This window comes from Malania oleifera, chromosome 1 (genome assembly GCF_029873635.1).
Source record: "Malania oleifera isolate guangnan ecotype guangnan chromosome 1, ASM2987363v1, whole genome shotgun sequence".
Lineage (NCBI taxonomy): Eukaryota > Viridiplantae > Streptophyta > Magnoliopsida > Santalales > Ximeniaceae > Malania > Malania oleifera.
In genome coordinates, this window is record NC_080417.1 from 102,270,118 (window position 1) to 102,283,529 (window position 13,412).

Genomic DNA, 13,412 nt, shown 5'->3' on the forward strand with positions numbered 1-13,412 from the left:
TAGAAGGAGTTAATATGTGGGTGACATCCAAGGGGGAGTGTTATGAAAAATATAATGGTTGTCACCCATTCATCTTCCACTCCTTAATCTTCTACTTCTTCATCTTCCACCATCATGTATTGCCCTATAAAAGGGTCATCTCTCTCTCATTTTGTGATATACAGAAAAGTAGGCATATAGAGTGGATAAGAGAAAAGGAAAGATAAAGAGAAGAGATAAGGTCGGAGAAGATATTTCATACAAGACCGGTTCCAAACCATCTTGTAATTCCTACCGAAATAGTGAAATTTTTTTATCCTATCCGCCCGTGAAGTAGGCATAGCCGAATCACGTAAATTTTGATCTCATTTTTATTTATCTTTCTGCATCTTTTATAACAAAAATAAAAATTATTTTATGCAACTAAAGAAGTCCTTAGCCATTTTAATGGAAAAGGGATCTTGATTAAAGTTGAAACATTTATAGTTGCAGTGATGCTATTCATTATCCGCGTGTGACTATTGGGTTGGGGTGAGAGGGGGAGCATAGGTGGGGTCTTTTTTGGTTACTTTTTATGCCCTCACCATGTGGACTTGTGAAACAATAGAAGTTGTTTGAGGCAAGAACAGAATCATATTCAGCATTGTCCCAACATCAACTGCCAATTGGTACAGGGAAGAGGCATGATAGTGAAGATCAATTCATCTTGAAAGCATGGGTACATAGGAAAGAAATGAGCTCGAATTTGCCACTTAATTTATATACGATCTTCATTTGATTTTTATTTTATTTTATTTTCATTTTATCACATATGACTTGATTTCTGAAAATAATGTAAGCAAAGTTCTGTAGGATTCAAATATCGACACCCATAAAATTAATTCAATTCACTCAAAACAATAAATACTAAGGTTTTGTTTGGAAACGATTCTGCCATAGAAAAGGAAAAGAAAGAAAATAGGAGTCCTAAACGGTGAATTATACTACAGTAAATTGTATAATGCATATGTATTCAAAATATGCATTTAGATAATACCGAAAACAGAGAACCTGTTTGGTAGTAAGAAGTAGGGGAGGGTGGTTGTGGCTGATGGTGCCAGCATTTGACTGTTGGCAGCGATGGTGGGTGGTTAGCAGTTGGTTAGCAGTGATGAGAGTGAACGGAGATGGTGATGCTGGTGGTAAGCAGCAGTGGGTGGTGGTGAAGGGCTAATAAGTAAATAAATTCATGAATATATATATATATATATATATATATATTCATGTTTTTTAGGTGCATAACAGCCTTAAAGCACCATGTGTGGCATTGAATCTAGGAGGCAACTCACAAGCACACAATGACATTAATAATGATTAATGATAAGCAAAAGCCAATTCATGTGGCTCTGCAGAAACGCATGAATTGATTTAAACAATGTCAGTAATTTTGTGATCAAAGTGTTGGGTTATAACTTATAAGTAGGAGTTTTAAGCATCTATCGGGGGCCTGCTGGCCTGCAGTATCAGTGACAAACTAAAATGATCAATGGCTCTTGACTATTTGACCTCTAAACAATTAATAAATAAATAAAAATGATGAGCATCCATATCCCACAGCTGAAAAAAATAGTTGAACAGGATATTCTGCTAAGAACCAAAAATTAGAGGAGCTTCTTCCTCTCAAAGAATGACTTCAAATGCCATAGCTGCAGACCAGCAACTGACAAGCAAACCAAAAGTGAAAAGAATCCAAGAGTAGCCATTATGGTGTTTGTTGATCTATTAAGTCCTTGCATTTCTTCCTCCCTACAACACAGACGTGGAAGTATAAAGAAGCAAACAGTTCCAAAGCAAATACAATGAGGCATGTTTAGTTGTGGAAAACAAATTTTATAGATAATTACATAAATTTACTTCTTTTTTTTTTTCAAATTTCCAACATACAATTACAAATAAGAAAAATGGAAAAAAAAGGTCCGTTTAGTTGTGAAAAATAATTTTCATTTTTCATTCGCAATTTTTTAAAAGAAATACAAACTAGGCACCTTGAAATCTAATTTTTTAGCATTTATAATTGAAAGTTGAAAAACAATAGAAAGTCACAATTCCAACTTTTCTATGCAAGTGTTGGAAGACTGAAAAACAAGGTGACATTTTTTATAAAAAAAAAAAGTAATTTTTTGAAAAATTAGGTATGAAAAATAAAATTAGTTTTCATAAGTGAGCACATTCCAAAAAGATGTTCAACTTCTATATATAAATATTGGAAACTTGAAAACAATTTGACGTTCTGTTGTTCTTCAAAAACTTGAGAATTAAAAAAAAAACTATTTTCACAACTATTAAGACCCATAACTTTAATAATCATAATAAATATGATGTATGAGAAATCATCCTGCTCTCTTACCTCATTCGAAGATGGAACATTTCAGTATGAATGGTTGAAACAGTGTCATACATCTTCGCCAACTCAAATTCCATGTACTAGTGCAAGAGGTAAAACAATACGTCAACAAAAAATAGTAGAATTTAGAATTTCATAGTAATGCAATACACAAGCACATCTTGCCAATGATAAATTAGATTTCCTAATTGAACATTAATAATTTACCAAAAAATAAAAGAAAAGAGGTGTTTCCAACATTCTTGAGAATGTAGATTATTCCACCAAGGTAGTTGCCATTTTGGGTTCTAATAAAGGATGCTAAAGATGTAATAACTATTATCTAAGAGAATCAATGCAAAAAGTTCATTGTCAATGAATTTTTAATTTACAGTCTGAAGTAAAAGTTACCAATGCATATAAAGAATCAATTTACAATGGGTTTAAAATCCTATAACACTAATTTATCAATAATTTTATTTAATATTCTTGTAACTAAAGTTATGTGAATTCAATGCATGACACAAACTCTATCCATAGGAAGGTTTGAATTTACTTCTTGAATTAGCATATGTTAGTTCATATTTAAATTTTATGCTTTATTGTAATGTTGTTTGTTTTTCCTTAGTTGCTTGCATTTCTTACATTTTTGAATTCTGATTCTTCTTTTTATTGAGTGGTGATAATTGAATAGAAAGATCAAATTCTATTAACTTTGGGATGCCTGATTCTTGTTAGTGCTCTATATATGTGAAGGAATCACCTGCTTCCACAAAATCAAGTAGACTAGTATAAATTGCCATATATGACAAGTTGGATTGCTCTAGTCGCCCAAGTCGAATTCTAAGTATCATACAAGTAAGAGCATTAGGGGCACCATCCCATATAGTGTTAGAGTGAAAGTCTTCTATCAAATCTATAGAAGATCAATTTGTGCGTTTTGATAAGATTGTCAAGGACATACAAAGTACAACAATTGCAAGAGTTTATATGAGAAAATTATGCAAATGAGGGATTTTGCTGTTAAAATTAATATAGAGATTTCAAAATCATTTTTAGTATATCTCATACTTAACTTTACAAGCCTTTTAAGATCCCTTACGACACATATGATGAGAAATTATCTACTAATGAATTTTGACCATGTGCTTTCGAAAGGAGGAGGGTTCGAAGAATGAGAATAGGGAAAGTGCTATAGTGGGTTATGAAAAATGGGATGACGAAAAGGGTAAATGTGGTGGCTCTATAGGGAAGAAGGCTAACAAGTGCCAATGAAGCAAAATAACAGCAAAAAACAATGCTTGTCTGCAAGACAAAGGGTCTCATAAAGAAAGATTACCCTAAATTTAATAAATAGCTTGATAAAAAAAGGTATTTAATCTCATGTCTCTTGTTTGTATGAATCTATATTTTTTAATGTCCCTAATAGCACTTGGTGGATTGATTCTTGTTCTACGAGGTTTATTTTTATTTTTAATTTTTTGTTTCTAAATAAAATCTCAAGTAGTATTTGGAAGTAACTCTTTGATCAAAATAGGGTAGTTTTGAAACTTGTTGCAAGAATGGGTGAGTTTGCTTCTTTACATGCATGCATTTAGTAAAAATAAAATTAAAAAAAACCCTAACCCTATGTTTGGATAAGTCTTGGATTTGGAGTTGTAATGGATTTGAATAAGATGTAATATAAAATTATATTAAAATTTGTTCAAATCCACTCAAATCCAAATCCAAGGTCCAAAATCTATGCTCGCAAACACAGCATAACATAATTAATGTTGTCCATGTCTTTACAATGCAGGCACCATTAATTTTTTGTATGGAGTATAGCCAAGTGGCAATGCATCTTTTTTTGGTGCGGCCCTGCAAAGGTTAGAATCCTTTTACTACATATTGTGAACACCTGATTGAATCTATCAAAAACGAGCTGACAGCCACAGGAGAAGCAGCTGACTACAGTCCCTAAGCTCTGCTTGTAGCAAGCCAAAGTTCAACTCTTCCTCTAGCCTCTGTTAGCATTATTTGTTATTATTATTATTATTATTATTATTATTATTAGAAAAAACATGTTGGCATACTAAAAAAGCAAACTCACCAATTCTTTTTGCTAGTTTCCAAACTTCCCTATTTTGATAAAAAGTTACTCAAAAAACTACAAATTGAGTAAAACTATCCTGGTTGTACAATTCACATCACTAAACCAGGATTTCTTAGTCTAAGGAACTTAAAAGAAAATGAACAAGTCATCTATTCACAAAATGAGATGCATTCACATGTGAAGGCTGTGGGAAATTTTAGATTCGTATTACAAATTGTGTATGATTTGGATCTAGAAAATGTGTTTTATACTATATTCCACTGTTTTCTTGAAGTTTAATTTATGTTTCAAGCCTAGAACCTCTTTGCCTTTTCTTTCTTTAAATTTTCTAGATTGAATTTTAGATTGTTTAAAAATGACACTACCATTGGAATTGGAATTTAGGTTAATGGTTTCATTCAATTGCTTTTGGATTCAACTTATGAAAGCAGCCTCTATTTTATAAGGTGATTATAGCATTAAGCTTGGTATTATTTACTAAAACTCGTCTAAGCAATGGGGTAAGAGATTGGGAAATATCTCCATGAAATGAATCAAAAGATTAACAAATGATGGGGTCTTACGGACCCTTAATTTTTCAAATTTTAGTATTTTGGGGAAGCAAACCAACAAATCCACTGACCACGCCAAGAGGAGTTCAAGAATTCTCTAGATTATACATGCATCTATGTGGATTAACTTCACATGGTTTGAATGGTCAGAGGTATGACATATAATTTATAGATAACCATGCAGGATATAAGTATCTCTATTTTGTTTTTTATAAGGTTAAGGAACTTGATGCTTTCAAGGCTTACAAGCTGAAGGTAGAGAGACAACATCAAAGAAAATCAAAATTGTAAGGTCATACATGAGTTGAAATATTATGGGATGTACACAGAGATAGGACATTCACTAGTTCATTTGCTTAGTTCCTTAAGGAAGGAGGTATTATTGAACAATATTCAATGCTTGATATGCTACAACAAAATATTCCGGCTAAAAGACGAAACCAAACACTTTGGAACTTAGTATCTTAGTTTATTAATATTCAATTTATACTTGTCAAGTAAGACTACTTGAAGCTTGCTATGCATATCATGGATCGAGTTCAATTGAAGGCAATTTCCAGAAAACCTTTTAAATTGTGGAAAAAATGGGAAATAGTTTAGGACACTTGCACATATGGGGCTATCCAATTTAAGTGAGAATAGTAATCCATAGATAAAGAAATTGGATCCCAAGACAACCAGTGGTAATTTCATGACTACATGAATATTAAAAAATGAAAACAAAAAAAGGTGATTCAAGTTTTATCATCCTGCACATATGCTTAGATTTTATAGGCTAGTAATAATAGGTTTCTTGGGGATTTTGAGGCAAGTTAGAGTAATATTCTGTGTAAGGTTGTATTCGATGAAGAAAGGGTGCCTACTAAGATGTTAGTTAAAAAACTTGCTTTTTCTCAATTGTGTAAGGTAAATTTTTAGACGCTATTTAAGAACAGCCAATTCATAAACAATTATCCCATGAGGAACAAAGCAATATCGGGTCTATTTCTCAAAATTTTCCAAATGAGGAAGTAAAATAAGTAAAATCCTCAAGAATAAGGAAATCATCTATTTCTGATGATTATGTTGTATCTAAAAGAGTTTGACTTTGACACCAGACTTAAGGATAATGGTAGTTTGTTTTCACATGCCATGAATGATGAACATTCCAAATCATGAAAGAAAAGACAAAAATGTCTAAAATTCAAGTTTGAGATCTCATTGAATTGCTGAAAAGAGCCAAGGCTAGTGGCTGCAAATAAGGTTATAAGACCAGGAAAAACTGACCTGGTGACATTGAGTGATATAAGGCCAAACTGGTAGCCAAAGGCATTGATTATCATAATACCTGCTTTCTAGCATTTAAGAGGATGCTTTTTGGGTGATCTTGCTTTGGCAGCTCATTTTCATTTACAGCCGCATCAAAAGGATGAAAAACAACTTCTCTAAATGTGGATCTTGAGGAGGACGTAAACATGGTACATCTTGAAGATTTTGTAATGAAGATAACCATTTCTTTTGCAAGCTTAAGAAATCCATATATGGGCTAAAACAGCCTTCTTGTCACAGCACTTGAAGTTTAAAAATGTTGTTATTTTCATATGGTTTTATGGAGGACATTGTTGATCAATGTATGTACCAAGGATTAGTGGGAAGCAATACATTTTCTTAGTCCTATATATGGATGACGTTTGACTTGCTACCATTGACTTAGAGTTGCTACATAATTTGAACAGAAAGACGCAGATAAATCCTCTTATGTCACAAGAACTCATAGATATAGATCTTAAAGAACATCAAGACTATCTTAGAAAGCTAACATTGAATAAGTTTTTGCCAAAGTTTTAAATGAGTTCTTGTTCATCTACTACTGCTCCAATAATGGAAGGAAACAAATTCAATCATAATAAAAGAATATCATATGAAAAGCACCCTATGCTTTTGCTGTTGGTAGTCTAATACTCTAATTTATGTATATGTCTTCCTAGACTTGGCATGGGTTTGTAGGAATGCTGAACACGAATTTATCTGAGACTGGGGCATTGGAAGGGTGCTAAGAAAGTCAAACACTATTTTCAGGGCACTAAATATTTTCAATTTACATGCAAACATACAAACAATTGTTGGAAAACATGAGTGTGTGTGTGTGTGTGTTTATCTTACTCAAATAAGTTGGTAGGCATTTTCAGAACACGAAGATAGTATTTTGACTTTTGAATATGACCAATTAAGGTTGCATGTTTACTTCATTAGACTCTGCTTCGATGATCTGCTCATAAATTTTTTGAATGTTTTGTTCATAAGACTCTGCTTAGACTATCTCTTGTTGAATTTATTGAATAGTTTTGTCATAAGACTCTGCATAAATGATCAGTTGATGAATCAGTTGAATTTTTTTTTTCATAAGACTCTACGTAGACAATCTGTTGGTGCTTCTTATGAATTATGACTAGATCTTCTTATGGTTTTATTCACATGAAGCTGGATTTTTTAATTGAGATGAGTTTGTTAAATCTGAATTTGGTCTATTTAATACATTTCATCATAGTATACTTAATTTTTTTTTTGAAAATCATTTTGCTTATAATTATTTGAAAATAAATAATGTGTTCGGCCTGCTCTTAAATGAAAATTGACTTTGCATTTGAAATTTTGGAATTGTGCTAACCTTGTTGTTCAAGCAGTATGCACTGCTTTTTCAGTTTTCAAGCTTTAAGATTTGAATTTAAACTGTTGAGCATTTATTCTGGTAGTTGGCAGCTCTCAACGACTATTTGGTTGTGCTTTTCCTATATATATACAGGTGTGCTTCAAGTACAAAAATAACAAGACATAAGAGAGTAGAAGAGAGCTCTATGTTGAGTTCAAATTCTGTTTATCTCCAAGAACCATTCTGTGAAAAACCAAGTGCTTAAGAAAAATCTCTAAGGAAAAAAAAAAGAGTGCTTCTTCTGAGAGATTGCTTGAGAATGTCTTCATCATAAGAGAATATAAGCTGCCTAATTTTCTAGAGAACTTGAGAGCTTCTCTAAGTTTATTTGCTCTGATCTTCTTTTATTCTTGAGAAGAATTTATGCTATATTGTCTTATTTATTTTCTTCTCAATAGGTTAAGGAACTTGAGTCTTCAATACTTGACTCAACCTAGAACCCTTCTTCTCATTTAGGTTGTTCAAGTAAATGCCTAAGAGATTGAATTGTATTATTCATATTAGCTCTTTAACCTATCACTTACAATGATCTCTTTGATCCAACTGGTTTTTTACCCAACTCGTTTGGTTACTCTAGCCCAATTGGGTTTTGTACCCGAAGCTCGTGGACAGATTGTCCAAGTGCTTTCTAGCACAATGTGATTGGAGGCTTTCTAGTCTAACTAGGTTTCTACTTGAAGTTTGTATGATTGTAGTGTGCTTTAGAGTACGAGTTGTTGTATTTTTGTTTAATAGTGAAAGCTCAAGTTTCTACTTGGGGATTGGATGTAGGTCAGATTTGAATAAACCACTATAAATTTCTTGTGTTCTTGATTGTGTAGTTTGTTTGCGTTTGGGTTTTTTCATATTTGGATTCCGAACACTACCTCTATCCTCCATCCTCTTAAATTGAGATTGTTTGTTTAACTTGGTAAAATTTTTATTCACCCAATTCAGCCCCTAGGTGACTATTGACTGGACCAACAACAATTTTGAAGTGGCTGGTAATTGAGATTCATATTGTGTGAGATGTTTAGCTACTAGAAAGTCTACCATAGATTTATTTTTCTTCTTACTAGAGGTGCTATATCTCGAAGAAACATTAAACAAATTATTATTCTTCAGTTTATGGAAGTCATTGTGTACTATGAAGCTACAACACAAGCATTAAGGTTACGAAATTTTATCAAAGAAAAGGTTGTTTCCACATCATGACCATTAAGAGTTTATTGTGATATATGGCTGCACTTTTTTCTTCCTAAAAATTATTGGCAACCAACACAAACACATTAAGATGAAGTATCATATTGTTAAAGAGAGTTCAGAATAAGCATGCTGCTATTGAGCACATAAAAATTGATGATCACAGACCCCATGACTAAACCTTTCTTATCCAAGTTTAATAGAGGTCATGAGGAGCATATGTGATTTATTCTCATTATGTTTGGAATTTTTACTTTCTAATTTATTAACCAATGCTTATCTATAAGGTTATGACATGTACACATGTTAAATATTATCATATTTTTACATTTGTTATGCTTAGTAGGTAGGAACTTTGAAGGAATTCTAAGAAGCTCATTCATAAAGTAAGAATTTGTAAAGGGGTTTACCTTGAGTTCTTCCATCAACAAATTTCTTTCATTGAGTTAGGAAAGGCTTGTGAGTTTTTCATAATTGTGGGGGAGAGAAGTGACAAACCATTTTTCTATATTTTTCTCTGCATCTCATAGTGATTGAACTCTTACCTAATCGCCCATGGAAATAGTCTTAGTGCCAAACCAAGTTAATTTCTTGTATTGTGGTTGTTCAATTTTCTTTTATTTCTTATAATTTTATCTTATCTTTTTGCTAATTACAGTGTGGGTGATCTTTGTGGCCCCAACGAAGTGGTACTAGAGCTCTAGTTTTCATTGTTGAGGAGTTTGATAAAATTGTTTGAAAAAATGGTGAAGTTTGCGAGTGACCAGTTCAAGGTGGAGAAATTTGAAAGTGATAAAGAACTTTGAACTATGAAAATTGAAGGTGCATGACGTGTTGGTATGACTTGAGCAATACAAAGCCTTGGATATATGTCGATTGCTTATTGACTAATGAACTTTAGAGGAATGCAATTGAGGAAAGCTTCAAGTTTGGTGGAAATGAAGCTCTTGTTACTAGAGGACGATCAAGTGAACAAGCCATTCAAAAACATGAAAGAGTAGTTGGCACTGTGGAAAGAAAGAACAAGCCAAGAAGGAATAGTAAAATAAAAAAATCAATAATAGACATGGAGGTCAAGCAAGTCAAGTAGAAGAGTTCATTGATGTTAGTTGTGACTGCAAAGTGTACGTTACTAGTATGGGTTCTAATAGTCATGAAAAATGGATTCTTGGTAGTGGTGCAATACATCATATGTGTTCACATTAATCATGATTTTATTCTTATGATATATGTAAGGATAATTTATTGACAATGGGAAACAAATGAAAATCTAATATGGTGGGAGTTGGTTGTGTTTCGGATTAAAGTGTATAATGATGTTGTGAGAACTTTTGAAAATGTTATGCTTGTGGCCATGTACCAGATTTGAAAGAAAACTTAATTTCCCTCTCGAAATTAAATTGAGAGGATGTAAATTCACCCGTCAATGTGGTATACCAAAATATCAAAGGTGCAATTGTCACAATTAAGGGATTCTAAGTAAGAAATTTGTACAAGTTAATCAGTACCTCATTAATTAATGATAAAAGGGGGTGGTTCAAGTGCAAGGAAAATTTAGTGCTTTCTAAGGAAGTGAAAGATTAGAAGCAACTAAACTAGAAGCCCATTTCAGGAAAGGGTGATCTTCCTCTTAGAGAAAGATAGGCCAAATTTCCCTATACAATATCAATAGTTGGCATGTGGTGGTTTTATCAAAGTGGAGGTTGTAAGCTGGTCATGGCACCACATGTGCATAAGGTGGAAATTTGTTGGGTTGGTCCGGCCCATGTGGTGGGACCCAACTTATACAAATAATGAAATAAAATAAAAATAAAAATAAAAAAGAATAATATTTGAAAGCTAAATCTTGCATCAATATAAAAATATGCTCCTTTGTCCCTTGGACTAGGTGAAGCATAGAAATATTCACTTGTTGTCCATCGACTACGCTTTTCGGCCTGATCTTAGGCCCTGACTCACCCTATGTGGACGAACCTTGCGGAGGAACCCATAGGTTTTTGGGGCATTGGATTATTATGACCCTCACATCTATCTTAAGGGACTGAAGAATTGACTGTGGTCATTATTATTATTATTATTATTATTATTATTATTATATACACAGAAACACCCCAAGCAAGCCAAAAATTTTGTACTGAAGTGTTCATGTGCTGGCTAAAAAACCATAGAATCAGTCCGTCTAACGCGTAGGCTTGCAAAATAAATTGTCCAAAATGGAGATCCAGATACATTTTTGTAGATGTCTTCTATGTCAAATGTGGAGATAGAATTCTATTCTCCCTCCCATTCAAAAAAGTGTAACTCCCATGTTTGTCAACTTGTATTTCATACTTCAATTTGAATTATATTTTTATATGATTTTAAATAAAATTATATTAAATTCTTTTTAAAATTCATATAAATCTAAATTTGAAACTTAAAATGCGATGTCATGAATTCAGAAAACAGCAGAGAAAAATTAAAAGTTAGAAGAGCCAAACAACTGCAGACTTCTTACCTCAATCTGTCCTTTCTTGGCAACATTAGACCAGTCTTTGGCAGCGACCCCTGTTTTCCACTCGAAATCGATCGTCACCGTCGTCTCCAGAGTTTGGTCCAGCCCCGAGAAGCAAGCCATATAGTCACCTGCCTCGAACGCCGTAAACGCAAAATTCCCAGATATCACATTTTTCCCGGTGTGATAATCGGCCCCGTGAGGCGAAGTCACCTGCGCAAAAATTTAAATACAAACTAAAATCACTGAAAATGTAGAATGAACCCTAGAGTTTGCAGTGAGTGGAGTGAGCTAGCTAGCTAGGGTTTTTGCGATTCGGATCGGGCGTACATGACAAGTGATATTGTGGGATTTGGGGACGGGGCTGCTGTCGATAGGGTTGATAATGGCGTAGTGGCCGACGGCCATGGCGTTGGCCGCGATATCCTCGGCAATGCACTTCATGGCGCCCGATCGGAGATCGAAGCGGATGGAATGAACGACGGTGAATGCGAGGCAGAGGACTGGGATCGCGAGTTTGAGCCGCGCCATTGGGGGCGGAGAACAGAGGTAGGGCAGGCGATCAAGGCTGAGTCATGAGGTTGCGCGACTCGGTTGTTGATGACGGAGAGATCTGTGATCACAGAGGGATCTGCGTTACACGCACACTGTAACTGTCTTGTGCTTCGGAGAGTGGGAGAAAGACAGGGAGAGGACGAAGAGAGGGTGGGAGGAACGGCCGGATTGAATTAAATTTCTGGTAACGCCGTTGGTCATACTGTGTCGTAAAGACGAATGCTCTCCCGCCACGTCAGAATAAAGAAAATATGGAATCCGCTGGAGCAGTTTCCGCTCTCCACGTGGCATGAATAGTGGATGGTTCAACTTCTATTTGAAAAGAAGAGGTTGGGGTAAGAATTTTTAGAAAAAAATTATCTCAAAGTTTTAAGATTAAACATTACTAAATAAGAAGTAGAGATTGAGCAAACCCCAAGTGTCATAAGAAGAGTAATGTCGTTGGCATGTGATCGATTGGAACGTTCTTGTGAGGTATTTTTTCTTTTTTAGAAAAAATATATATATAAAAGTTTAAAAACTAAATATTAAGAAATAAGAAATAGAGATTTAGTAAATCTAAAGTGTCTTACAAAGAATAATATTATTCTTCATTAGCTCGTGACAAAGTTCATGTAGCTAGCCACTTTCTTGTATCACAAGTCTGTGGCTCAGTATCTTTTAAATTAATTGTAATTTTAGTTATTAAATTTAATACCTAAATTCAATTTGGTCATTGGACTTCAATTTGATGTAATTTATTCGTTGAAGTTTTAGAATTGCTTCAATGCCATCAAGTTCATGATGCCAATTAAACCAACTTGATAGAATGCTTATGTAGCATCCTAGATGGCTTTCCAAACAGAAAATGCCTCAACAAACCTTTGATTTTTCTTCTTTTTGATTCTTCTTTTTGAGTGAGTGACAGCGGACACATAAGAGTTATCATAGCTACAAACATAGTATTGGTGATTCTACTATGCGTTGTTATGAAAGTAGTCCAATGGTACAGTGGTACTTTCATTGCTACTCCAATCAAAGATGACTTTATAATGAAGAACCTGGTAGGCCCATTTTGGTACTTTCTTGTGTGGTTATGGAGGTAATTTCCCTTACGACCACAAATACAAATTTGCAAAGTTGATGAGGAGTTAGGGCAAGAGCTGGTAGGGCTTGAAAATTCAAAATTCAAACTTTGTCATTGACTTCTATAAAGATGTACCAAATTAAATGAGTTGGGTTTATCATGTTCTTAATGATTTATTGGGTTTCTTGATCAACCAATCCAGCTCTTCCAAGCAAACCCACTAGTTCTCTATTATTGGTTTGACATCATATATTCCCACCATCTTATCAAAATACCCACGACCCTCAACACCAAGACCCAAGTGGTTGCAAGTTGATAAGAACTAAAAAATCCATATATTGTGAGATTTTAGGCAGCCTATTCTATCTAGCTACAAATAGAAAGATCATCGTCTCCATGGTCATGATTTACAAGAACACTGACACCACTACAAAGTGTG

General features: G+C 34.0%; 1 protein-coding gene across 1 annotated transcript; it reads right to left on the reverse strand.

The window, feature by feature from the left end:
- Nucleotides 1-1,385: 1,385 nt before the first annotated feature.
- On the reverse strand, nucleotides 1,386-12,077 carry LOC131162109 (transmembrane emp24 domain-containing protein p24delta7-like). Its single transcript, XM_058118275.1, has 4 exons — nucleotides 11,683-12,077; nucleotides 11,356-11,565; nucleotides 2,366-2,442; nucleotides 1,386-1,764 (listed from the first exon to the last, which is right to left on the reverse strand). Exons 1-4 carry the CDS (start codon nucleotides 11,881-11,883, stop codon nucleotides 1,620-1,622), a joined length of 633 nt encoding a protein of 210 aa, XP_057974258.1. The 5' UTR covers nucleotides 11,884-12,077; the 3' UTR covers nucleotides 1,386-1,619.
- Nucleotides 12,078-13,412: the final 1,335 nt, after the last annotated feature.

What these genes read in the sequence shown, in the direction of transcription:
- LOC131162109 (XM_058118275.1), bottom strand. Translation starts at nt 11,883, where the DNA reads ATGGCGCGGCTCAAACTCGCGATCCCAGTCCTCTGCCTCGCATTCACC. An exon ending in CCCACAATATCACTTGTCAT is followed by an intron (nt 11,566 to 11,682) that starts GTACGCCCGATC and finishes ATTTTTGCGCAG; the next exon opens with GTGACTTCGCCTCACGGGGC. An exon ending in ATGTTCCATCTTCGAATGAG is followed by an intron (nt 1,765 to 2,365) that starts GTAAGAGAGCAG and finishes TCTGTGTTGTAG; the next exon opens with GGAGGAAGAAATGCAAGGAC.